Below are 27917 nucleotides of genomic sequence, written 5' to 3' on the forward strand. Positions count from 1 at the left end.
AACACCACAGAAGTGAATCATCAAAGTTTCCATGTGAGCTGATGATGCTGCTGCAGAGTTTCTGTGAACCTCCTGTGACCCCGCCTCCTCATACAGAGACATCTGATTGCTCTTCAAACTGCATCACGTGGACACATGTGATTGTGTGTTGTAGTATTGATCCCAATGCTGGTATCAGTCCTGGATCAATAACACTGGATGGATGCGTTCAGCATGGAGCCCTGAGCTGTGTTACAGACAAACATGGAAACTGACAGGTCTGTGTCATTCACAGTCTGTAACACTTCTAAACAACAGAGGCTGACCCAAGTGCCTCAGAGCCAGGCACGCTCACATCACAGCTCTCTAAATAAGCCAGTTTCAAAATAAGAGCTGAAAGCTGTGTTTGCTTGTGTTAGCTTATTATTGTGGAGACTAACATTCAGTGATCATGTGTTCAGACTCATAATGATTACTCTCAGAAATCCTGATCTTTGTATTTACTGTGTGTTGGATCAATAACTGAGATTCATGGTATCACACAGCTGTGCTGCTGCTGATGTCAGCACATCTGGAACAATACGAGGTATCTGCTAGCAGACTGAGCAGGACGTGAGACCTGTGGACTGTTTAAAGCTGTCCCTCCACAGCTCACTCAGACCTGATCCACACCTCAGTGATATTCTCTGACTTCCTCAGTAGAGACAGAAACCATTCAGATCTGGGACCATCAGCTGACTGATGATGTCACACAGACTGTGTTTTTCAGGAACAGTGATTCTGATGTGAGCCTGCTAGCTGACAGCAGACCTGATGAAAGCACATGTTCACATCTGTGAGGACAGACTGGACTCTTTGACTGCACCTTGGTTCTCCTCAGAGGTCTGTACAGGAGCATGTCCACCCCCACTGAAGATCTCAGTCACTGTGAAACATAGAAAGCTGCTTGTGTGGCCTCTGCCTCACATGTAGATACAGCTACAGGTTTCTCTGTCAGTCAGACTGAAACAGTGTCCTGATGCTGCATCATTCAGCTCTGTGCCCCAGTCAGCATCACTGGGAGCTACCAGTGTTTCTGCCCTTTTCCTGTAACACTACACTCAGCACAGGCTCAGCTGGTATCCAGTGTTGGACTTTGGCTTCAGCTGCTGTGATAGATCCTCTAACATAGATCAGCTCTGCTACATGTTGTTAGATAAGTGCAGCTGCTGTCATGTCCTGATGTTTCTCTGGCTCAGCAGCTTCTCCATCAGAGGTTCACATGGAGCTGATCCAGTATCTCCAGTAACTGTGTTCTGTGCCTCACTGGTTCATCCTTCTGTCTGTGTGACGTCAGTCAGATGTTGAAGTTAAACTCTGTAATCTTCACTGTGTCACAGAGTTCAGTGAGTCCCGTTATTCACAGTATCAATCAGATCATCAGAGAACAGCTGATCAGCAATCAGTGGTGCCAACAGCGCCTCCTGTGGTGAGAGGATGCAATAATGCAACGTAGCATTTTTCCACTCAACACTTGCAGTCATGGAAACTGTCTGTTGGATCTGTGTGACGTTGCTTTCTTGGTTAGAGTTCCTCACAAATGTCCAGATGATTCTTCTAATGAGGCGTCGACCATGTTTGCAGCTCTTTGGAAGAAAACGTCGCCCTTTGCCATCCTTACTTTTCTTTGACTTCTTCAAATGCAGCTGAACTCCAGCTGGTATTTTCTTGGACTTTGCAGCTGTTTCTGGTCATCAGTTCATTCCTGCAAACCTCTGAAGCTGAACAACAATGATGCTGCATTGCTGGCTGATCCCAAAAGGTTGATTCTGTTCATCTGGACGTTTTCAGAAACGTTTGCTCACTGATCAGGTGACTTCTTCAGTCTCAGCTGACTGCAGCTTTACAAGCTTACAAACAGCACATTTGCACAATGACTGAAAGCAGCAGCACCTGATATATATGATACTAATATAATACAGATACATATATAATCCATACTAATGATGAAGGAACTGAGCTCACAGTCCATTGTTCATTCAGTGAACTACTCAGTTTATTTTGGGCCTCAGAAATGCTCACTCTGTTTGTACATCACTGTCAGCAATAGACTCATTCTGCTGTGTGGACAGGAACACATGTGACATCACTTCCTGTTTGTTTGTGACTGAAGAAGTTTACAAGGAATCATTTAGAAGAGTTTCAAACATCAACTGATTGAATCCATGAATCTGAAAACGTGTTTGTGAGTGAAAGAGACAGACATGTACAGACTGAACTATCTGTTCAACAGTCAGAGTGTTTCTGTAACAGGAGACACTCTTTACACTCCACTCAGCACAGGGACACTGAGGCACCAGGAGACCAGACCCAAAACCCAGGATAAAGAGTTTGAGTGAATGTGGTGTTGAAGGTGTGGAGGTGGATCAGAGTGTCAGAGGAGACTCTGTAGAAGGACAGAGTGCCAGCAGGACAGTCCACATACACTGCTGCTCTGTTAGAGACAGAGGAGGAGGAGGAGGAGGAGATGAATGTGTCTCTGTAATTGTGCCAGACATAACGAGGACCATCATCAGAGAAGCTCAGACTCCAGGATTGATCATTGTATCCAAACAGACAGTCATCACTGTCTCCTTTCCTTCTGATGCTTCTGTAACTCACTGATATATCAACGCCTCCTCTCCACTCGACCTCCCAGTAACAGCGACCAGTCAAACCATTTCTACACAGCAGCTGTTCACAAACATCAAATCTGTCTGGATGATCAGGATATGACTGAACCTTCCTCACACGTGTCACCTTCCTGTTGTTGTCAGACAGTTGGAGCCATTTGTTCACTGTGTTTGTGTCGATTGTGAGTTGACAGGAATCTGATGGAGAGAACAAACACAATCCAGCTGCAGTTATTGATCCATCATCTGTTCATTGATTGACACTTTGATGATGACTCCTGACATGATGAAGATGGTTGAATGTGTGCTGCTTTGTTTTCATGAATCCCATTAAAAACACACTTACACTTCCTCAGACCTGGTCTCAACCATCGGACTCCAGCAGGCTCCACCCTGAAAGGAGGAGGGGGGTCAGAGCAGCACAGTCAGCATGCACACATGGACATTACATGGCTCTCACACACACACTGTTACACACTGAGCTCAAAGCTCGGCTCCACTGTTTTATTCAAAGAAATCTACATTTATTTATCAGCACATTTAAAAACAGCTTGAGCCAAAGTGCTGCACAGAGTAGAGAGAAAATAGGAAACATACACAGTAATGACTATAAAGACTGGTCAGGATTGAAAGCTACAGAGTACAAATGTGTTTCCAACCGGCTTTTAAAAATGTCCAGTGTTGGTGACGACCTGATGTGAAGGGCGACTGTTCCAGAGTTTGGCTGCAGCCATCGATAAAGCTCACCTCTGTTTTTACGTCTAGTTCTGGTCAGAAGCTGCTTATCTGCAGACCTGAGGGCTCCACTTGGATTCTTTTGTTAAAGAGAGATAAGATGGAGCCAATCCATTCACAGATTTAAAGACAACCAGATCTGGAAGTGGATTCTACCACGTACTGGTAACCAGTGGAAACAGCTGGAAAAAGCTGGTGATGGGTCGTCTAGCACAGACCCACCGCTGGAACCAGACAATTGATGAGGGAGAGAACTGTGACAGCGCCGTTCCTTCACTTGACCTCAGTCGCTCTCGTCTGCTCCCTCGTAACACTGCTCTTTATTGAGGTCACATGAATATGCACAAGTTCATTATGACGTCTTACACAGGTATGAACAAAGAGTACCAGTCTGTGCATAGTGTGTGTGTCTGTGTGTGTTCCAGATGTGACCCTGTGAAGACTCCCCAAAGCTGGTGCTAAGAGTCCAGCGGTCCCCCTAACAAAGGGCTCTTATACTTAACCAGACACAGAGCAGGTGTTCTCCTAAACCATAAATCAGTAAGAGAAGGTACGACCTCTCTCATGACCTTAAGGTGTGTGTGCATGCCAGAGCACTCTGGAAGGCACACAGAGTCTTTACAGACTACTGAGGCTACGTCCACACGTACACGGGTATTTTTAAAAACGGAGATTTTCCGTTTTCGTTTTAAAAAAATAATCCCGTCCACACATAAAGGCAGAAATGAAGGAAAACGCTGCCAGGAACATGCCAAAGCAGCAGGTGGCGCTATATTCCTAACCTGTAGAAATGTTGGCCAATCAGAAGTCTAGAAGCCTCGGTGGGAAAAAGTAAACAAAGCTGGGGCATAGAAGCAGAACAGAGTCGTATGTGTGGAGGGACAGTAACTGTGTGTATATGTAAGCATTTAAACACTGCAGAGAGTAGAATTAACAGTATTGTAGAAATTCATTTCACCCAAACAATAACGTGGCGCACAGTGTGACGTCAAAAAAGGCGCACACCTTTGACGCTGCGTTTTCTGCGTTTTCTCCGTTTTTCTCGTCCACACGTAAATGCAAAAACTGAGTTTTCGAAAATATCCACCCTGGTGGATATTTTTGGTGGATAGCTAATAACAGCAGTCTATTTAGCAGTAGCTGCTCACGTTGTTATAAAGGAAAACGATATGAGCATTAGGTTCTAATGCGTATCTGCCTTGAATTAGACGTAGGTGCTAATGGCAGCCTACTTAGCATTAGCAGCTCAGATTGTTGTAATGCTAGGGTAAGCATTACAACAATGTTGTAATGCTTACCCTAGCATTACAACATTGTTGTAATGCTAGCATTAGCCGTTCACATTGTTAAAAAGTAAGTGTTAACATTAGTGCATAATGCTAATTCGCATCAAATTAGCATTAGTTAATAACGGCAGCCTATTTAGCATTAGCAGATAATGTTGACCTTGGCCCACTGGAAAAGTTAACAACTAAAGATTTAGGAGTGTTTCTCGATAGCTCTTTCTCATTTGAGAAACAAATAAATTCTGTTATTAAAACCAGCTGTAAGGTTTATATTGTTGATTGTCATTTATGCTTAGAAATATTTACTCATATATGCTTAGACTTCTATAATCGATTGCATAATGATAGAGGTTTGATCCTTAGGCTACGTCCACACGTACCCGGGTATTTTTGAAAACGCAGATTTTTCTATGCGTTTGCACCTTTCGTCCACACGTAAACGGCGTTTTTGGTCACTGAAATTGGTTCGTCACTGAGATTTTTAAAAACTTAAGTTACAAAATGTTGTCTCTGTCCAAATATTACCTAACTGTAGGTCTACTTTTAAGGAAACTCTCAACATGACTTATCAGTTATCATTAATGTTCCTGCAAACAGACTCCTTGGAGACCCCCTACATAAATATCCACGTACTATCCAGCTAGACTAGTGTGTCTGTCCCTGAAAATATTCCTGCATGTGTGATTGTTCATGTCTCATCTGCAGGAAACAAACAGGAAGTGAGTGAAGGACACAGGAAATGTTTCCAGCTTGTCCTCCTCTATCAGACATTCTCTCCATACCTGAGAGTGTCCAGTCTCCAGCCTGGATCCTTCAGTCCAGACGACAACAGCTTCATTCCTGAGTCACCTGGATGATTGTAGCTCAGATCCAGCTTTCTCAGATGGGAGGGGTTGGAGCTCAGAGCTGAGGCCAGAGAAGTACAGCCTTTCTCTGTGATCAGACAGCCTGACAGACTGCAGACACACAAAACAACAATCTATCTTTTAAAGATCATTTTCTGTTTGTCACAATAACATCTATCCATTTACATCCATTCAATGTAACTTTATTTAAAAGTGACAATTCCCAACAGACAACAACAGTCGTCTGAAGCTGTTTAACAGTGTAAGGCCTCCAATATTAGAGAGAAAGCCCCAAAAACCAGACAATCCACTGTGTGCAGCACTTGGTGATGGTGGGAAGGAAGAACTCCCTTTGACACAACGATCCTCCCAGTGAAAACAGGCTCCTGGAGGAGAATCTATCAATCAATCTTTATTTATAAAGCACTTTTCATACAAAGATATAGCACAAAGTGCTTTACATGGTTAAAAGCGCCCCCCCGCCCTCCAACTCACTCCCCACACTCTCATTAACATAAACGATCATGGATACATATCCCCCCCCCACGCGCGCGCACACACACACACACACACACACACACACACACACACACACACAAAGAGTAAAATTGGGCTGGGCACACATGAGCCAGGTGAGGAAACACTATCACAGGGAGCCGGTTACAGACTGCAGCCTCCAGGCTGGGCACACAGCATATAATATAAATAGAATAACAGGATAGAATAAATAAGCATAAAATAAATAAACATTAAGTAAAAGCTAAATTAAAAAGGTGGGTCTTGAGCCTGTTCTTAAAAACATGTACGTTCTCTGCGGCCCTGAGCTCCTCCGGCAGGCTGTTCCACAGACGAGGACCATACCACTGAAAAGCTGCCTCTCCGTGAGTATGTGTCCTGACTTTAGGGACAATCAAAAGGCCAGTACCAGAGGACCTCAGGGTCCGCGAGGGTTCGTATGGTAAAAGCAGATCTGAGAGATAAGAAGGCCCAAGACCATTAAGACATTTAAAAACCAGTAAAAGACCTTTAAAATCGATCCTGAAACACACGGGGAGCCAGTGCAGCGATTCTAAAACCGGTGTAATGTGGGCCCGCCCTCTGGTCTCCGTCAGCACACGAGCTGCCGAGTTTTGCAAGAGTTGTAAAGGTGAAATATTCTTCTTAGGAAGACCAGAGAGCAGGGCAGTAATCAATGCGACTGGTAATAAAAGCATGCATCAGCATCTCCGTGTTGGCCCGAGAGAGAATAGGGCGACTCTGGCTATATTTTTTAGATGATAAAATCCAATTTTGGTTACATGTTTAACATGTGGGATAAAACCAAGCTCAGAGTCAAAAATAACACCCAGGTTTTTCACTTGTAGCGAAGGACATAGTGAAAATGCCTGTAATTTAGACAAGAGTTTCTCTCTCTGAGCCTCAGGACCGACGATTAAAACTTCAGTTTTGTCCTGGTTAAGCTGTAAAAAGTTTTCTGCCATCCAAGATCTTATATCCAAGACACAGTTAAAAAGGGCATCCATTGGTCTGGTGTCATCAGGAGACACGGAGATGTACAGCTGCGTGTCATCAGCGTAACTGTGGACGTTCACTCCATGCCTCCTGATGACACTGCCGAGAGGGAGCATATACAAATTAAAAAGTACAGGGCCTAGAACCGACCCTTGAGGCACACCACATGTCATTTTATGGATCTTAGAGGAGCATGTATCCATACTCACCATAAAAGATCTGTCAGAGAGATAGGAAGTGAACCAGTTGTGTACAGCACCAGAGAGGCCCACCATGTGTTTTAGTCTGTTTAAAAGAATAGCGTGGTCTACTGTATCAAAGGCTGCGCTTAGATCCAGTAGCACCAGCACTGAGAGCTTTTGGGCGTCCCAGTTACATCTAAGATCATTTAAAACCTTTAGGAGAGCCGTCTCTGTGCTGTGGTTCACCCTAAATCCAGACTGGAATATCTCCAGGATCTGTCTATCATTGAGAAAATCAGTAATCTGAGTAAAAACAAGTTTTTCTAAGACTTTACTTAAAAATGGTGAGTTGGATACAGGTCTGTAGTTATTAAAATCATTACAATCCAAATTGCTCTTCTTCAGAAGGGGCCTCACCACCGCCGTTTTAAAGGCAGCAGGGAAGACACCCAACTGAAGAGAACAAAGCTCAGCTTCAAAAAAATCTACCATGACTGGTTGCAGGGTGAGGGGAAAGAGAAGAGATGAGCTCAGAGAGACACAAAAGTTAAGGACATGCAGTCGTGACATATAAAAGCATCAGGAGTGAAAAGAGGGGAGTGGAGAAGAAAGCAGAGCATCATCAACAGCCTGAGCCTATAGCAGCATAACTAAGGGATGGTTCAGGGTCACCTGATCCAGCTCGAACTATAAGCTTTATCAAAAAGGAAAGTTTGAAGCTGATCTTCAAAGTAGAGGGTGTCTGTCTCCTGAACTCAAACTGGGAGCTGCTTCCACACCAAGTCCAACATAGCTAGGCTGAGTCGTTAGATTAGTCCAAAGTAAAGTCAGAAAGTCATTATTTGTGTCACATTTTAGTGGAAATGTACAACAACTGTCCAAAAGTTATTTCTAAATCTGATATTAAACAGTTTAAATGGTGAAAAAAGCTGTAAAGAAAACAGAGTCAATAAAAGCCTCTTTACAGGGTCACCAGTTTAAAACTCAGACATTTAAACTGGTGATTCTCCTTCTCTGCTCCATTTCCTCTCTAGACTTCCTGTTCCTAGGAGGGATTTGATTGGCTGAACGTCCTTTTAGCCTTTCTTTAGTTCTTTGGGTGCTAATCAAAGAGGTAAACACACGCGTCATGTGACGTGACATAAGGAGCGCTCTGATTGGTTGGGATTGACAAACTATGGTGCTGTTTGCAAGCTTAGCTTTGCAGAGGCAAGAAAATCTCTTGGGATGCTCCACAGTGACGTTTCCACACTTTGGAGCTTCTGAAGTGCAGATGTTTGGAAACGCTGCTCCAACGTGTGGTTCAAACACTCAGATCACGTGACCTCAGCTGCCACAGGTGGCATACCTGCGGCTTCCATGTTAGCATGTTAGCTCCAACAGGTGGTCAGTGTGAGAGCAGAAGATGATATCAGTGACATCCAAACAAGGAAGGAAGAGACTGTTGAAGGCAGCGAGCTGTGACTGCTGTGAACAGTGTCCTCACACTATTTTCTCCCTGTGTCAACATACATGAGGCTGCTTCAGCTGCAACACACCACAAACACCTTTATACAACTAAATATACTGAGAGCACACTGCTGTGGTTGCTGTGGTAACATCCATATATCCAGCTGTTTGGGGCCGAGTCTGCTTCCTCATCCTTGGTTCAACCCTCAAAGTTTGATGCGTTTTTTTGAGATTTGGTTTTATTTGTTGTTCTATACACTGTGAAACAAAGCTAGAAGCCCCTGTGGTTCAGCGGGGGACTCAAACCCAGGACCCAACCTGCTCCAACAACAGTCAGAGGATTTTATTAAGTCTCATTTTCTGTTCATTAGGAAAACATCAATAATGAAGAGCACATGTTTATAGAGGCACATTCAGACCAATGACAACAGTCCATTCACACTGACCTCCACCTTTTTAAATGTGAGTAAACACATCATGGTTCTGGTGCTGACGTGGTATCAGGGACAGGTGATGATTTTGAACTCAGTCTGAGGTTTGATTACATTGAACCTGCACTGCTTTCTCCTGTTTATGACACATTTATACCCAAAGTCTCAGCTGGATAACAAAGAACGAGGAGAAACACATTTGTTGAGAGAATTGTTAACAAATGTGGTGAGAGTGTTGTAATAGTTACAGACAGAACTATGATTTATTTATTTAAATGCATTCCAGGACGTTTTTTACTCACGTTATGTCGCTTCCACGATGTTATTTTTCTCTCCTACAACGTACGTTACAATTACATTAGCATGACCATTTATCCAAATTAGGCGATGACGTCATTCAGCGACTTCCAGCAACTTTTAGGACAGCCAATAGCAATTTTCCTTACTGAGGAGTTGGCAACACTGCTAGGAGCAGTGGGTGGATGGCAGCATCATCATGAAGGATCAGTGAGAATAAATCATCATCCACAAAGAAAACCAGTCTGAGTGTCTGACGCTCTTGTTAGAAAGACGCAGTCGCAGCTTGTGGGTGCAGTTAGCTGGTTTGCTAGTTAGCTGGTTTGCTAGTTAGCTGGGAGCTAACTCACTCGAACATTTAATGCTAAACTGTCTAAATTGTGTGAGCAGCATTCATTGCTGCTCTGTGTTACTCTCCAGCCTCTCTTTAACTTATTCCTCTCAGTTTTTTTCCTCCTTACAAACTAGAAAACCTTCTTTTTCAGCTTCTCCTCCACACTCAAGCTGTGGCTAAGGTGCTACCAGCACGCATGCTCGGTGTGTCCAAATTCATGGGCTGCTTCCTCCTGAGCCGCATTTGTAGACCGATAACGTCACAGCGACGCGCCGAAGGCTGTCCAAATTCATGGACTCCTCCGAATGCAGCCGACAAATGCGTCCTCCTTTTCCCCGAATTTGAAGGATGGGTCGGGTGTGTCCTTCGTGGCCCACCATATCCCAGAATTCATATTGCGGCCCAGCCAAACTCCAGTTTCTGGTAATGGCGACCGCTACTAAGATTTAAATTTACTCTTATTAATCTTTCTGGGTCACAAAACTTTTAACATATTTTCAGGCGAGAAAGTAGTTGTGTAAACATCAAATATCTGCTCGGTTTATCAAGATATCGCATATTTGCAAAAGTGCTTCGACGTTTTCGGAGGCGTCTGCTACCCACCAGCTCGACAGCTAGCCGGGAGCTCGAGGGTTACTGATGCGGCCGAGAACGGCACAACTCCCGGCACATCATTTTCAGATCACCGCAGACTTTCGCTAATCAGGTTAAAAGTAATATATAAGTCACTTAGACAACCTAAAAATGTCATTGTTTGGCTTTTTCAGTGTTTTATTTGTTCGTGAGTAAATCGGTTTGGCTGAGATTAAAGTTATCAGATTAGATAAAATAAAACTATGAATCCCCCGGGTGGGTTCGTCCTTGGTTTTTACACAACTGAATAAACGTCAAACAGAAAACTGATTAAACAGACGTGTGAGATGGTCAACAATTTACACCAGTGTCCTGTTATATTTTAGATAGCAAGGAGCAGACGGCCGAGTTTATTAAACTCCACCGAGACAGCGGTGACGCTAATCAGAAGGCTAGACCGTCCAATTTCACGGCCGTTTACTTCCGGCCTACCCGACCTTCTGAGGACCCGGCCCACGTAGACCGCGAAGGCCGGGTGCTCAGGAGGAAGCAGCCCATGAATTTGGACACGACCACAGTCTTTCTCACTCAACAGTTACACTCGTCACCCAGACTAACACCACTCCACATGTTCACAACTAGGAGGCGCTAAAAGACCACATACAGTGAGATTATCAATAAATGTCTGCTGTGTCTGACAGTGACTTGAGTTTTTACTAACTGGCTACATGAGCAGGATTAGCTGCAGTGCTATCTTTGTAAAAGAGACTCAGCATTAGAACCAAACAGAAACATTTCTACTTTTTCTGCAGCACCAGCTGGATGCATGGAGCCTAAACTCCAGTGACAATGAGACACATACAGTGTGACTGCTGTGACTTTACAGCTGGGCCTCATTCACTGACATTAGTCAGATATGACTGACTCTAGGGTTGCAAAATTCCTGGAATTTTCAAAGATGGAAACTTTCCATGGGAATAAACGGGAATTAACGGGAATTTATGGGAATAAACTGGGAATTTTCAAAATTGAAGGTTGGCTCTTCTTAGGGAACTTAAATATAGTTGAGCAAAGTATATTTTAGCATAATATTGACAAAAACAAACAAATGCAATTCAAATACACTTGAATATCCATGCCATTCCTTAATCACATGTACAGAGCACATGCTTGCTGCATGGCTATTGAGACCACCTACTGGCACTGTGCATGCCTCCATCACATGTACACATGGACCACACTTTTGAGCCTGAAGGACAAAGAGTATTGAAGGCACACATTTGAGCCTGTGGACTTAACAAGTGAGGTAAGTTTTGATGATATTATGGGAAAATATATTCATTAAATGTTTAAATTGTGAATATCACATAAAATGTATTAATCCTATAGATAGCAATCTGATAAGATGCTAAATAAAATGCTAGCATCTGTTAGATGCTAAATAAGCCATAGCTAGTATAACATAAAGAAGATGCTAGCTTCCTCATTTGGCTGTTTTGTTTTGAAGATCATTCCAGTTGTTTAGCTAGCCTTACTATTTATATCTGTTTATTATCATATTGCAATTGTATTATTACGATCTCTTGCATTGCATTAGCATTTTTACAAGCTCTTGTTTTATTTTACAGAAAAATGCCACATGCGCTATCTGATGTGTGGAGACATTTTACACCAGCTAATGTGCAAGGGAAACCTGTATATATGTGTAAATATTGTGATAAGACGTACGTGAAGAATGCCACAAAAATGCAGCAGCACATTGCAAAGTGCAAAAAAATTCCTCAAGGCCCAACACATGCAGCAGCCAGGAGTTCCACTCAAGGGGAAAATGAATCTGTTTCAGCTGTATCAGAGTCAGATACCCACTCATCAGCTCCTGGTCCCTCTGGCATCGGAGGATTCTTTGATTTTATGGATGACACTAGCCAGAAAAACGCAGATGAGTGTTTCGCTCGTGCAATCTATGCAACTGGCTCACCCCTGATGCTGACATCCAATGTGTACTGGAAGAGATTTTTGAATGTTCTCCGACCAGCATACATTCCCCCAACCAGACATGCATTGTCTACTCATCTACTGGATGAAGAGTTCAGTCGAGTTCAAGCAAAGGTGAAACAGACCATTGACCAAGCTGACTGTATTTCAGTCATCACTGATGGATGGTCCAATATCAGGGGACAAGGAATTATTAACTACATAATCACCACTCCTCAGCCTGTGTTCTACAAGAGTGTAGACACAAAGGAAAACGGACACACAGGCCAATACATTGCAGATGAGCTAAAAGTGATCATCAATGACCTTGGACCAGATAAGGTTTTTGCACTGGTCACTGACAATGCAGCCAACATGAAGGTTGCCTGGGCACATGTGGAGGAGACCTACCCTCATATAACTACTATTGGCTGTGCAGCCCATACACTAAACCTTATCCTAAAAGACATAATGGCACTAAAAACAATGGACACTCTGAATAAGAGAGTGAAGCAAGTTCTGAAATATGTTAAAGGCAAACAAGTAACTTCCGCTACATTTCTGTCAAAGCAAAAGGAAAAGAACAAGAGTACTACACTGAAGCTTCCCAGCATAACGCGATGGGGTGGTGTTGTTATCATGTTTGACAGCCTTCTGGAGGGAAAGGAGTCTCTGCAAGAGATGGCCATATCCCAGTCTGTAGGCATCGACAGTGACATCAAGAAGGTCATCTTGGATGATGTGTTCTGGGAAAGAGTATCTAGCAGCAGGAAAATCCTCAAACCTATTGCAGCAGCAATAGCGAAGATAGAGGGGGATGGTGCCATCTTGTCAGATGTCCAGTGCCTTTTTGCAGAACTCAAAGAAGAAATCCAGACAATTCTGCCCACTTCCCTACTACTGAAAGCAGAGGAAACGGCTGTGGTCAAGTCATTGGAACAGCAGAGGGAGCATGCACTGGCTTCATGCAGCCAGTGCATGCAACAGCATACATGCTGGACCCCAAATATGACAAGGGCATACTTTCTGGGGAAGAGATCAACGGTGCCTATGCGGTCATTACAGCCATGTCTGACCACCTGGGTCTCGATAAAGGCAAACTTCTAGGCAGTTTGGCAAAGTATCGAACAAAGCAAGGCCTTTGGAAAGGGGATGGAATATGGCAGTCATGCCAGCACATATCTGCAGCCACCTGGTGGAAGGGACTATGTGAATCTGAGGCCCTTGCACCTGTAGCCTCCATCCTCCTCCAAATCCCACCATCATCAGCCGCCTCCGAGCGCAACTGGTCACTGTTTGGCAACACCCACACAAAGGTTCGCAACAGGCTCACAAATGTGAGAGTGGAAAAGCTGGTCGGCATTCGGGCAAACCTACGGCTCTTTGAGCCTGACACAGAGCCATCCTCAACAAGGCTGGAAAGTGACACTGAAGAGGAAGACTCAGAGTTGGATGCTGAGGAAGTGGACATGTTGTTGGATGATGATGAGGTCCAGGAAGAGTCTATTGACTGAGCAAAAATGAGAAAAGAGGATTGCTTGAAGGAAGATTTGCATGTTTAATGGGACGTTTTGGAGGATAAGTGGCATTTTTCATTTAACCTTTTGAATGGGACTTTGTGGAGATTTTTGGACAGGGGGCATTTTTGAATGAGCGGGGTTAGGGGATGGTAATATTGAACTCAACATTTCTGTTTTTATTCATCCATGAAACAAGTTATTAAAACGTGTTCTATTCTACTGTACTTACAAATAAATTGTTGAAATATCTGTTGAAAACATTTTGCATGGAGGTTTTCTTATGATTTCTGTTTATATTTATGCTTGGAAATAATATATTCCCAGTTAGTTCTCCTAAATTCCCATTAATTTCCATAATTCCCATTATTTCCATGGAAAGTTTCCAATATGGAATATTTCCAAAATTCCCAAGCTTAACTTACCATGGAAATTTACCAGAAACTTTTTGGAAATTTACCGGAAATTTTCCACCCCTTTGCAACCCTAACTGACTCTATATCACACTTAAAGCTTCCTGTAAATGAAAGAATCAGTGAAAACGAGGCACTTCAGTTGATTTTAAACAAAAACTCTGAACATAACCTGATCCAGACCAGGTTATTGGTTCAGCATCAGTAACCATGGTGATGTAGCCAGGTAAACACAGAGACAGACAATTTATGCTCACAATCACACATCTCCAGTTAACCTTGCATGCATGTTCTTGGACTGTGGGAGGAAGAGTACCTGAAGACAACCCACATAGACCACACTATCTCCCCTATTTACAGAATTATAATCTAATTAGATGATAAAGTAATAAATTATTTGGTATTTTAATAAAAATACATTTTAGCAATAGTTTATAAGTCAACAATTATAGTTTTAAAAAAAGTGACAAATCAAACAGTCAATAAATCTTCTACAGCTGAAACTAATGTAGACAATGTCGGGGGAGGAAGTAAAAGTAAAAACCAGAGACGATAACTACCAAAATAAAACGGGAAGTGAATAACATTCAAGCTCACTTTAAGCTCAACAGTCAAATTCAGTTTTATATTAATCTATTGTTTTGAATTTTTGTTTACATTTTATGTTTAAGTGAGGCAATGAGTCATATCACTATGACCAAATATATATTTCATCTTTTCAGTCAGAAATAATCAATTGATCATATTTTTATTACTAAAATTTTCTGAAAATCAAATTCTGATATCTGAACAAACAGCTCTGTAAAAACCTTCAGAATACAGGAATCGAACTAGAAGGTTTGGTGGATGAAGCACTGCTAAAATAAAGAATTTGGACTCAGAGGAGCAGATGGGACATTTCATTGCAAATGAAAGACAGAAAGTGAACAAATATCACTAAAAACCCCAGACGCTAATTTCTACATTAAGACTTTTTTCAAATCAATTGACTGTTTATGCAGTAATAGAAATCAGGTTTAACATGATCATCGGTGGAACATTTTAAATCCTGACCTGAGAGTTTCCATTTTACAGCGTGGACTCTTCACTCCAGCAGACAGAAACTTCACTCCTGAATCCTGCAGGTCAGAGTTACTCAGGTCCAGCTGTCTCAGACTAGAGGACTGGGAGCTGAGAGCTGAGGACAGCGCTTCATAGCCTCTCTCTGAGAGCTTACAGTGACTCAGTCTGAAAAATGACACATAAACATTAAACACTGTTATTAAATTGCAATGAGGGTGCACTAAAGAGTTTTTAGATTTTTTGCAATAAATCCTGTTTATTGCAACACTAGGTCAACACTAGGGCTGCACAATTAATCGTTAGAAAATCGCGATCTCGATTCATACTTGTGTGCGATCTCATTTCCAAATGACAACGATTTAAAAAAAAAAAAAAAAAGACGACGATTGTACCGCATTTTGATCCGGGACGTACTCTGCATGAAAACAAGCGCTCACTCTTCCTGCTCAACAAATGATAAGGGCGGAGCCTTATACCACGTGATACAGAAGCTGCCGTGTGATGCTAAAATTAGCAGGAAAAAACCACGGAGAGCACGTCAGGGATGACGAGAAAGTGACAGGAGAAAATCCGTCCCGGTCAACCACCCAAACATCAATAACGGGAACCTTATACAGCGCTTCCCTATACACGTCGACCTCCTGCAGGCACAAAGAAACTACGGAGGCTATTACTTATCACCTGACCAAAGATATGGCTCCATCAACACTGTGCAAAACGAGGGATTTAGGAAAACGATCAACACCCTAGACAAACACTACACAGTGCCGTCCCGCAACTATTTTTCTATTGTTGCACTACCTGCTCTGTACACGCAGCGTCGAGCAACGGTGGAGACAGAATTTCAAGCAGGACAACATTTTGTTGTTTTTATGTTTATTTATTGTTTTTATGTTCAGTCTCACCTGTTATGAAGTTGATGTGCAGTTAATAAGTGCAATAAATATTTATACTGGAAAAGAGAATCGTGAGAGAATCGTGATCTCAATTCTAAGCCAAAAAATCGTGATTCTCATTTTATGCAAAATCATGCAGCCCTAGTCAACACTAAGAGATGACACTAACATAAAACTATTACAGAAGTTTAACTGACTTTTTTCCCCATTTAGTGGCTTCTTATTGGTTAATTCTGTCAATTCATGAAAAGCACAACATAACTTGATCTCACCTCAGAGTATTCAGTTTACAGTGTGGACTTCTCAGTCCTGCAGAAAGAAACTCCACTGCTGGATCCTGCAGGTTGTTGTTACTTAAGTCCAGCTCTCTCAGTGTAGAAGACTGGGAGCTGAGAACTGAGGACAGAGCTTCATACCCTCTTTCAGAGAGATCAGGGACACTCAGCCTAAAAAACAAAAACAAAATAAAGACATAATCTGAAAAATTGTCATTTGATAACAAACTGTTTGTGATTAATTTAAATCACTTCTTGTGTTGAACCTTTGAAAGAAAGACAAATGTCAGTGTGCATTACTATTTATGGCTAAAAAACGTTTTAGTTTAAAAATGTTCCCTGTGTAAATATAAAGACCTGGAACTTGTTCATTAAATGCTAAACAAAAACAAGTGATGACTCATTCTGTGAACAGGTGACAGTAGGGCTGCACGATTTTGCATAAAATGAGAATCACGATTTTTTGGCTTAGAATTGAGATCATGATTCTCTCACGATTTTCTTTTCCAGTATAAATATTTATTGCTAGGGATGGGTACCGGTGTCCGGTGCCATGATGGCACCGGTTCTGACATAAACGGTAGTAACCAGACCGAAAAGCAGCGCACATTTCGGTGCTTTATTTCGGTGCTTTTTTTTCCTGAGCTGTGATACACTTCTAGCCAATCATTTTACGTTTCCGAGGATAGTAGGCGGGGCCGGGTACGTACGTTCTGTTAGAGCAGAGCTACAGATTAAAAATGTCCAAGGCGAAGCGGTCAAAGTCTGGCTGTACTTCACAGCAAAAGATGCAAACTCAGCAGCAACAAGTGCTTTAAGCTGATACTGTGATACTGTCAAAGGAGGTAACACCTCGAATCCGATGAAACACCTGGCGACGCATAGCGTTTTTTTTAAAAGCCAAGAAATGCGCCGTATTTGATAGCTTGCTGCCAGACCTCACACCGAGCACATCTACTGCGGGTGTGGTGCCTGTTATCGACCCGGAGTTAGAACATCCCCCAAAAACCCGAAGAGGAGAGTCCTGGCCCCTAGCCCTGCCAGTGTAGCAGAAATGATGAGGATGATGATGCAGCAGCAGCCGTTCTTCTCTGCGTGAGTAGCTTAATGTTGTTCGTGTGTAATTTACGTTGAGTAGGCTAACCACGTTATTACATTAATGCATGTAAGGTGAACTAGCAAACATCATCATAGCTACAGTGGGGCAAAAAAGTATTTAGTCAGCCACCGATTGTGCAAGTTCCCCCACTTAAAATGATGACAGAGGTCAGTAATTTGCACCAGAGGTGCACTTCAACTGTGAGAGACAGAATGTAAAAAAAAAAAATCCATGAATTCACATGGTAGGATTTGTAAAGAATTTATTCGTAAATCAGGGTGGAAAATAAGTATTTGGTCACCTCAAACAAGGAAAATCTCTGGCTCTCACAGACCTGTAACGTCTTCTGTAAGAAGCTTTTCTGTCCCCCACTCGTTACCTGTATGAATGGCACCTGTTTGAACTCATCATCTGTATAAAAGACACCTGTCCACAGCCTCAAACAGTCAGACTCCAAACTCCGCCATGGCCAAGACCAAAGAGCTTTCGAAGGACACCAGGAAAAGTATTGTAGACCTGCACCAGACTGGGAAGAGTGAATCTACAATAGGCAAGCAGCTTGGTGTGAAAAAATCAACTGTGGGAGCAATCATCAGAAAATGGAAGACATACAAGACCACTGATAATCTCCCTCGATCTGGGGCTCCACGCAAGATCTCATCCCGTGGGGTCAAAATGATCATGAGAACGGTGAGCAAAGATCCCAGAACCACACGGGGGGACCTGGTGAATGACCTGCAGAGAGCTGGGACCAAAGTAACAAAGGTCACCATCAGTAACACACTACAACGGCAGGGAATCAAATCCCGCAGTGCCAGACGTGTTCCGCTGCTGAAGCCAGTGCATGTCCAGGCCCGTCTGAAGTTTGCCAGAGAGCACATGGATGATACAGCAGAGGATTGGGAGAATGTCATGTGGTCAGATGAAACCAAAGTAGAACATTTTGGTATAAACTCAACTCGTCGTGTTTGGAGGAAGAAGAATACTGAGTTGCATCCCAAGAACACCATACCTACTGTGAAGCATGGGGGTGGAAACATCATGTTATGGGGCTGTTTTTCTGCCAAGGGGACAGGACGACTGATCCGTGTTAAGGACAGAATGAATGGGGCCATGTATCATGAGATTTTGAGCCAAAACCTCCTTCCATCAGTGAGAACTTTGAAGATGAAACGAGGCTGGGTCTTCCAACATGACAATGATCCAAAACACACCGCCCGGGCAACAAAGGAGTGGCTCCGTAAGAAGCATTTGAAAGTCCTGGAGTGGCCTAGCCAGTCTCCAGACCTCAACCCCATAGAAAATCTGTGGCGGGAGTTGAAAGTCCGTGTTGCTCGGCGACAGCCCCAAAACATCACTGCTCTCGAGAAGATCTGCATGGAGGAATGGGCCAAAATACCAGCTACTGTGTGTGCAAACCTGGTAAAGACCTATAGTAAACGTTTGACCTCTGTTATTGCCAACAAAGGTTATGTTACAAAGTATTGAGTTGTATTTTTGTTATTGACCAAATACTTATTTTCCACCCTGATTTACCAATAAATTCTTTACAAATCCTACCATGTGGATTCATGGATTTTTCTTTCACATTCTGTCTCTCACAGTTGAAGTGTACCTCTGGTGCAAATTACTGACCTCTGTCATCATCTTAGGTGGGGGAACTTGCACAATCGGTGGCTGACTAAATACTTTTTTGCCCCACTGTACATGCGGCTGTCTTCTTGTTTGATGGCAGATACTCCCTTCACCCTGGCCAAAAAGGCTAAAATGACCAAAGAAAAAGTGGAAAACAGTTAAACATGAGAGGTTTTTGGACAAAGTTTGTGTTTTTTCCATTGTTTAAGCACTGCTTCCAGTCAAGAGTGATACCATATATGCCCCATAGCTGCAGGAAAGGCACACATTGTTATCTTTTTACAAAAAAACAGCTGAGCATGAGAGGTTTTTGGACAAAGTTTGTGTTCTCCATTCTTTAAGCACCGTTTGAGCACCGTTTGAGCACCGGCACCGTTTCAAAAGTACCGGTTTGGCACCGGTATCGGATAAAACCTAAACGATACCCATCCCTATTTATTGCACTTATTAACTGCACATCAACTTCGTAACAGTTGAGACTGAACATAAAAACAATAAATAAACATAAAAACAACAAAATGTTGTCCTGCTTGAAATTCTGTCTCCACCGTTGCTCGACGCTGCGTGTACAGAGCAGGTAGTGCAACAATAGAAAAATAGTTGCGGGACGGCACTGTGTAGTGTTTGTCTAGGGTGTTGATCGTTTTCCTAAATCCCTCGTTTTGCACAGTGTTGATGGAGCCATATCTTTGGTCAGGTGATAAGTGATAGCCTCCGTAGTTTCTTTGTGCCTGCGCGAGTTCGACGTGTATAGGGAAGCGCTGTATAAGGTTCCCGTTATTGGTGTTTGGGTGGTTGACTGGGACGGATTTTCTCCTGTCACTTTCTCGTCATCCCTGACGTGCTCTCCGTTGTTTTTCCCGCTAATTTTAGCATCACACGGCACAGCTTCTGTATCACGTGGTATAAGGCTCCGCCCTTGTCATTTGTTGAGCAGGAAGAGTGAGCGCTTGTTTTCATGCAGATTACGTCCCGGATCAAAATGCGGTACAATCGTCGTTTTTTTTTGTTTTGTTTTTTAAATCGTTGTCATTTGGAAATGAGATCGCACACAAGTATGAATCGAGATCGCGTTTTTCTAATGATTAATCGTGCAGCCCTAGGTGATAGGCAAGACTGTAAGTATGTAGCAATGAGAGGGAAGGCTGGCTCATATCCTGGTGAGTGAGGGTTAGTTACTCTAGGAAAAGGTCAAGGTATGATTGAGAGATTCTGGGAGACTGAACCAGTGAAATGGAAATTCGTTCAATTAAAGCAGATATAGTGATTAGTCCTTCCATCAGTCGTCCACAAAGCAGTGAGATAAAGTCTCAAGTCTCATTCTGCACAGTGTAAATGTCAGTGTCCTCCGGGTCCTCACTGATCATTGCATTCTGTCACAAATTGTCATGGTTCACAGACTGTGTACAGTCGGAAATCAAAGTGCACGACATTGGAGAGATTGAAAAACAATCAAGCATGCAGATCTAACAACAGGAAACCAGAAGAAACACGAGGAATATAATTGATTCAGCAGCTGCAGATCCTTGGAGCTGTACTGGTGAGGCAGATTGTAACATATAGAAGTGAACTCATCTTCAGCTGAGCAGTGCACTGATGCAGAGCAATAAGACCAGAGGAGCAATGAGGGAGTTGATCACCTACGGCTCCATCACAGTCTTTGAACGTCTTCAGTCAGTACAGAATCATGCTGCGAGGCTTTTAACCAGCACATTAGACTGGACATTACTCCAGTTTAATCTCTTCACACTGGTAACCAGTTCATTTTAGGCGTTATTTAAAGTTTTAGTCCTTACTTTTAGTCCCAGTTTATGTTTCTGACTTTCTACAATCCTACAGCTCTTCTCACATCTGAGATCTTCCAGTCAAAGGCTTTTACTGGTCCCACTAACTCATTTATTCAGACTCTAGTATTCAGAGTGGCCTTTAACTAGTTTTAGGCTGTATGATGTTCAGTGTTTGCTGTTTAATGTTTTTATCTTCTGTGTTTTTTATTGCCTGTTTCTATTGTAAAGCACTTTGTGGTTTTTGACCTGTGAAAGCTGCTGTTTAAATAAAGTTTACTTACAGGATGATTCTGGACGTGACTTTGATAAAAGCTGACACCCAGATATGTTTAAGACACTCTGACATTTACTGCTGCCATCAAACATTAACTATAATATACTGTATTTAGTGCTGATGATCATGTAAAAAAATATGTTTAAGTTTTTAAGGGTCCATCACACATGATACTGTTTATGTTATAAATAAAGCCTGATCACATGTTTACTCACAGAGCTTTGTTGGAGGCTTTGATCACTGGCAGCAGCCTCAGCAGAGCCTCCTCTGAAGCAGAGTATTTCTGCAGGTCAAACACATCCAGATCTTCTTCTGATGACAGTAAGATGAAGACCAGAGCTGACCACTGAGCAGGAGACAGTTTATCTGTGGAGAGACGTCCTGATCTCAGGGACTGTTGGATCTCCTCCACTAGAGAACGATCATTCAGTTCATTCAGACAGTGGATCAGATTGATGCTTTTCTCTGCAGACAGATTCTCACTGAGCTTCTCCTTGATGTACTGAACTGTTTTCTTATTGGTCTGTGAGCTACTTCCTGTCTGTGTCAGCAGACCCCGTAGGAGAGTCTGATTAGTCTTCAGTGAAAGACCCAGGAGGAAGCGGAGGAACAAGTCCAGGTGTCCATTTGGACTCTGTAAGGCCTTGTCCACAGCACTCTGGTGGAGAGATTGAAGTTTTGGTTTGTTAAATAATTTAGATTTCTTGGAGGTTGTTTGTTGTTCTTGCATCAGATTGAGTCGAGAGTTGATGAAGGTCAGATGGACATGAAGAGCAGCCAGAAACTCCTGAACACTCAGATGGATGAAGCAGAACACCTTGTCCTGGTACAGTCCTCTCTCCTCTTTAAAGATCTGTGTGAACACTCCTGAGTACACTGAGGCTGCTCTGATATCGATGCCACACTCTGTCAGGTCTGATTCATAGAAGATCAGGTTTCCTTTCTGCAGCTGATCAAAAGCCAGTTTTCCTAGATACTTAATCATCTTCCTGTTCTTGGGACTCCAGTGTGGATCTGTCTCAGCTCCTCCATCATACTTGACCTTCTTCACTTTGGCCTGAACCACCAGGAAGTGGATGTACATCTCAGTCAGGGTCTTGGGCAGCTGTGCTCCCTCTCTGGTTTCCAGCACATCCTCCAGAACTGTAGCAGTGATCCAGCAGAAGACTGGGATGTGGCACATGATGTGGAGGCTTCGTGAAGTCTTGATGTGGGAGATGATCCTGCTGGCCTGCTTCTTATCTCTGAATCTCTTCCTGAAGTACTCCTCCTTCTGTGGGTCAGTGAACCCTCTGATCTCTGTCACCATGTCAACACAATCAGGAGGGATCTGATTGGCTGCTGCTGGTCGTGTGGTTATCCAGAGGTGAGCAGAGGGAAGCAGTTTCCCCCTGATGAGGTTTATCAGCAGCACATCCACTGAGGTGGACTTTCTAGGATCAGTTAGGATTGTAGTTTCGTGGAAGTCCAGAGGAAGTCGACACTCATCCAGACCATCAAAGATGAACACAACCTGGAAGTCTTCAAAGCTGCAGATTCCTGCTTCTTTGGTTTCAGTAAAGAAGTGATGAACAAGTCCCACCAAGCTGAACTTTTCCTCTTTCAGCACATTCAGCTCTCTGAAAGTGAATGGAAATATGAACTGGATGTCCTGGTTGGCTTTGTCTTCAGCCCAGTCCAGGCTGTATTTCTGTGTTAAGACTGTTTTCCCAATGCCAGCCACTCCCTTTGTCAGCACTGTTCTGATTGGTTCATCTCTTCCAGGTGAGGCTTTAAAGATGTCTTCTTGTCTGATGGTTGTTTCTGGTCTGTCTGGTTTCCTGGATGCTGTTTCAATCTGTCTGACCTCATGTTCATCATTGACCTCTGCAGTCCCTCCCTCTGTGATGTAGAGCTCTGTGTAGATCTGATTCAGGAGGGTTGGGTTTCCTGCTTTAGCGATGCCCTCAAACACACACTGGAACTTCTTCTTCAGGGTGGATTTAAGGTTACGATGACAAACTGGAGCTTGAAGTTCTGAATAATAATAATAAAAATACAACTTCAACAATCATATTTTACAAATCGCTGACGACATTTTCTGACCCACTGAGAAATGACTGAACACACTGGTGTCATGAGTGTCTCATTTATCTAACAGCTTAAAACCTTAAGTAAGAAATCCTCTTACGTCTCTGCAGACGGTCAGCCAGCTCCTCCTGCTTCATTCTCCTCAGGAAGTCCACTGTGATCTTCACAAATGCCTCTCTGCTGCTCCTCTGCTCATCATCCTCCCTCTGAAACTCCAAGCACTGGGGCTTATTTGGATTCAGAGCCTTCTGGATCTTCTTCAGCTCGTTCTTCACAAACGTGATGATGTTGTCCTCCAGCAGCTGGAACAGAATATTTATGAATGACCCACCACTCTGAACTTCAGTCCACACAACATCCACTTCTTTACAATCAAGAAGCAGATCATCCACGATCTCCTCACCAATTATAAGTTTGACTTTATCTGATTAACTGAGAATTTCTCCACAACTCCACGGTCCCAAAACGCTGATTCTGTTCATATGAATGCAGCGATTTCAGTGGGAGAAACATTTCACTGGTGTTCAGAGCTGAACTACCAACAGGTTGATGATCGAAGCCAGAAACTTGGCGATGTTATAGGTGACAGAGTTGATCATACAGACAGCTGGTCTTAAAGGTTCACTCTGTTTACACATACAGATCAGTATTTAAGGTTTGACTCTCATCATCCACTGGAGCACAAACTGGGCGTCATCAGGACGCTACAACACAGAGCGAACGCCATCCCCACAGACACAGCAGCCAGGGAGGCAGAAGAACATCACATCAAGAAGGTCCTGAGGAAATGTGAACCAGCTGACCAAACACATCCTGCTGCAGGATGTTAACATAGCAGCACACTGATGATCCACTCACTGTGAACAACACATTTGGACCTGATTTGCTGCTCTGGTTTACACGTGTGTGTAACTCTTAGAGCTGATTGGCTGCTTTTTATGGGGGCTGGGTCTTTGGAAAGTGAGCAAACCACAGTTTTAGTAACACACCCTGAACTGCACACTTTAACAAACAACATGAGATTTTAACTGTAATGTAAAAATCCTGTGATTCACTGTTATTAAGCACAAACACATCTATGGCCCCGTTTCCATTAGTAGCTGCTCAGATCGACTCGCCACAGGTCGCCACGACTGGACTGGATCCACTGGTTTCCATTACACCACCTAATGTGGTCGTCTGAATACAGCAGAGTGTTGACTCACATCATTAGTAAGTGCTAATGCTGCTAATTTCCATCATATTTGTCATTTATTTCTCAGAGTTATTGAAGAAACAGTTATTCAGCTTCATTCCCACTGATCTCGACTACAAACTGTTTCACTTTGGTTTCTGTTTAAAGCCTCGATGTTTAAAACGTTTCCCTGTGATCACATTTGCACCGTCTGATTTCAAAGTTTGTTTCTTTTGGTCATTTAGTCCACAGAGTCCTTGGTGTTCTGAAAGGGACCTATAAACAAATGTATTAATATTAATAATAAAGTAGTTGTTGTACATGTACAGACCATAAACATGGAGTCCAGCTGTGTTTGATGCTGCTGGGCAGACTGACCACTGGGACCCTCTGAGCTCTGCTGCTCCACTCTGTGGATGAACCATGGACACACACATGAAGCCACTTTCATTATTAAAATGTGAATTTAGCCTCTAAAAGCTGTGTTCAGTCAGTGTTGCTGCTTCCCTGTGTCTGACCTCACGTATGTGCTTCTGAAAGAACTGTTAAAAATCCCGTAAACACTTTTTAACCTGTGAAAAAACCTTTTCAGAACAGTTTAAGCTGTTATATGTTGAACTCTTGGCTGACATCATATTAAATGCTGTGGACTCAGAATATGATGTCACTCAAGTTTACGTGTGTGAAGGCAGACGAGTCAGTACTTTGGTGATACAGTGTAAAGCTGCACTGATTTCCATGAACAGCACTGTGGTTCAGTGTTGTCCTGATGGAGTAACAGCAGCCAGTATGATCCAGGCTTTAGCTGCTGGGTCTCTGTGTGACCTCTCAGACTGTTTAACAGATCAGACACAAAGAGCATCAGAGCAGCTCTGTTCTTTAAAGACAAACATGAACCCACTCAGGTCACACTTTCCCCACAGATATGAGCATCACTGTCCTCAAACAGCAAATGACCAAGTCGAACATTTGGATCTTTTCTCTTTCATTGTTTTCTTTTTAATGAATCTTTGTAACAATCTGAGGATGTTTCAGGTCATATTTATCCAGGAAACACAAACATGTAAAGGAGTCATCACAGCTCTCTGACCTCGTTGCTCCAGGTTCACCACTGAAGCCTGGATTTTCATCTTTGGACCGGTCACTCCTCACAGACGGACAGCTGGACCCTGCAGACTGTGACCTCTGACCTCTGCAGACACAAACATGATTGAAGCAGCTGTGATCACACAGACTGCAGATAATGCAGCTGTTTCCTGTCAGTAACATCCTCTTAGATTAGAGTTCAGCTTTTTACAGGAAAACTGGACAAAACTGATTTTTGTTACAAACTCATTTTCATTTCCTCTCAGCTCACAAACACAGTCAGACAATCAACCAGAGTCAACACTGATTATAATGTCAGTGCAGAATTATTTCTGTTACTCAGTGAGTTCAGCTCTCTGACCTCGTTGCTCCAGGTTCACCACTGAAGTCTGGATTATGATCTTTGGACCCGTCACTCCTCACAGACGGACAGCTGGACCCTGCAGACTCTGCTCTGTCCTCCTCTTCCTCCATCATCATCTTCAGTCAGTCTGAGAGGTAAACCACAAACACTCAGTGAGTTCACATTAACAGGAGTAACCGAGTTACAGTCGCTGACCTCTGACCTGTCATGTGACCTAGAAACCAGGTCAATATGTCTGTAGGTTCAGTCATCCAGGTCATGTGATCTAAGGAGCTTGGAAAGAAAAGAGACGTCTTTAAGTTTCTGGAAGACGTTTCATCCGAGAAGCTTCTTCAGTTTTAAAACCAAACGGTGGAGAGTCCCAGATATTTAAACCTGAGACGGAAAGAAAGCATGTCGCTGACCCACCACTGATCATGATCAATGGTGGGTCAACAATATAAACACTTATTTCAAGGATGAAACTGTGAGTCTGATCACCTTGAGCACAAACATCTGGAGCACAGACATCTGGAGCACAGACATCTGGAGCACAGACATCTGGAGCAGCATGTCGATGCTGTTGGTTGAGATGCTGAAGACTGAAGTCCAGGCAGCTCCAGCAATGATCCACTGATGTGGTTTTATTCCACGTATGAATGTTGTTATTGACAGAGATGAAGTTACTCAAAAAAGTCATTATTACACATATTACACAGAACACTTTAATTAAAAGTAATGGAGTATGTTACGTCATTACTCCTCATAACAGTACTTTCATGTTACTGTGTAAAATGAGCTGAAACACTGTCTCATAATCACCATAATCTAAAGCTGAGGTACAGCCCCACACACCAACACAGATCCTGATGAGGTCACGTGATGTTTCTCTGAGTGTTTATGAACACAAATCAAAGATGAAACAGCACAAAGACACTTCAAAGTGATTCTACTGTGGAAACATGAACAGGTAGAAACCTGCAGCCTGACTGCTCATCACTTTGTTACCTGTTCAGGTTCAGCAGCAGCAGCTCACTTTATCACGGTGCTGGTCTGGGGTCAGTGTTTACTCAGCTTTAACATCACTCTGGGTTCTTGGCTAGCTTAGCGTTAGCTTAGCTTTAGCTTAGCGTTAGCATGCTGTCAGGTGTCTCGTGTGGTGTGTAAATATTAATCACAGTGACAGTAAAGGAGGTAAAGGGCTGTGACGTCATCACGTACGCTGCGTCCTCTGAGTGAACTCACAAAGTACAAACTACAAGCACACAAACACGAACGTAGCTCAGAGTGGCGGACACACTCGGCCTCGTTGGTCCAGCTGTGAGTCCGTTACCGTGAACTATGGAGCGGCAGATTTGTGCTGAACTAAGCTGCACACAGCTGATGTTAGCCAGGAAACATTACACACTGACTTTAATACAAACACACACAGTTTGTTGTGTGAAGAACTCAAACATGAGCTGAACAAACAGTAAAGTTCCTAAAGACAAACTGTTAAAGGAGGAAACAAAGCAAACTTACAGTTTCTTCACACACCAACAACAAGCGCCACTCCACGAAGTTCAGGAAGTGAAAGTAAACTTTCAGCCTAATGCGGCGTTTGAAGACAATCAGGGGCTTTGAAACACTATGCTGCGTTCAGGTGCACCTCAGAAACTCCTAAACCTCTGGCAGGCTGTGATTTATTTCTGCTGGTTTTCCAGTTTGAAGCACAAACATCTGTCATCACTTTGTTGTTCTTCTTCCTGCAGCGTTTGAATATTTCAGCACTGAACTGATGTTTGTTCAAAGCTCATTTCAACCTGTTGAAGTCATGAATGAAAGTGCAGACTGAGAGTGGATCACATGATGTTTAAGGTGTGTCATGTGACACGTTCAGTATTGTCACACATGTCTAGATTGTCCCTGATATCAGAACTGCTCAAACACTGATGATTATATTTGAAGAATTATTCCTGATGGCAGCAAAGTTTGAATGGAGCTCTCTGTCTGTGCTGATTTGTCGCCCTCTGGAGGTCAAAGCACAAACTGCATGATT

At 43.0% G+C, this 27917-nt stretch overlaps 1 protein-coding gene across 6 annotated transcripts; it reads right to left on the reverse strand.

Annotated features, from left to right (window-relative positions):
* Positions 1 to 1413: 1413 nt before the first annotated feature.
* Positions 1414 to 27896, reverse strand: LOC146688519 (protein NLRC3-like). 6 transcript variants are annotated; one of them, XM_085438643.1, is made up of 11 exons: positions 27401 to 27896; positions 25898 to 26027; positions 25541 to 25642; positions 24782 to 24860; positions 23377 to 23578; positions 21422 to 23222; positions 16409 to 16582; positions 15232 to 15405; positions 5434 to 5607; positions 2977 to 3023; positions 2288 to 2828 (listed from the first exon to the last, which is right to left on the reverse strand). In XM_085438643.1, the coding sequence occupies exons 2-11, from the start codon at positions 26014 to 26016 to the stop codon at positions 2293 to 2295; spliced, it is 3408 nt and encodes a 1135-aa protein (XP_085294769.1). In that variant the 5' UTR covers positions 26017 to 26027; positions 27401 to 27896; the 3' UTR covers positions 2288 to 2292. The 6 variants fall into 6 exon arrangements, with proteins under 6 accessions (XP_085294773.1, XP_085294769.1, XP_085294771.1 ...); XM_085438645.1 differs by having other exon boundaries at positions 25898 to 26173; XM_085438644.1 differs by having other exon boundaries at positions 26888 to 27896.
* Between the last annotated feature and the right edge of the window lie 21 nt (positions 27897 to 27917).

This window comes from Copadichromis virginalis, linkage group LG18, assembly GCF_057382275.1.
Source record: "Copadichromis virginalis isolate Kocher_CV1m ecotype Utaka linkage group LG18, C_Virginalis_male_GT1.1, whole genome shotgun sequence".
Lineage (NCBI taxonomy): Eukaryota > Metazoa > Chordata > Actinopteri > Cichliformes > Cichlidae > Copadichromis > Copadichromis virginalis.

Excerpts from the sequence above, each read along its gene's own strand:
- LOC146688519 (XM_085438643.1), bottom strand. The coding sequence starts at position 26,016 with ATGATGATGGAGGAAGAGGAGGACAGAGCAGAGTCTGCAGGGTCCAGC. Across the intron at positions 24,861-25,540 it reads GGTGAACCTGGAGCAACGAG|AGTGGAGCAGCAGAGCTCAG; the intron begins GTCAGAGAGCTG and ends GTTCATCCACAG. Across the intron at positions 3,024-5,433 it reads TGGAGACTGGACACTCTCAG|GGTGGAGCCTGCTGGAGTCC; the intron begins GTATGGAGAGAA and ends TCCTCCTTTCAG.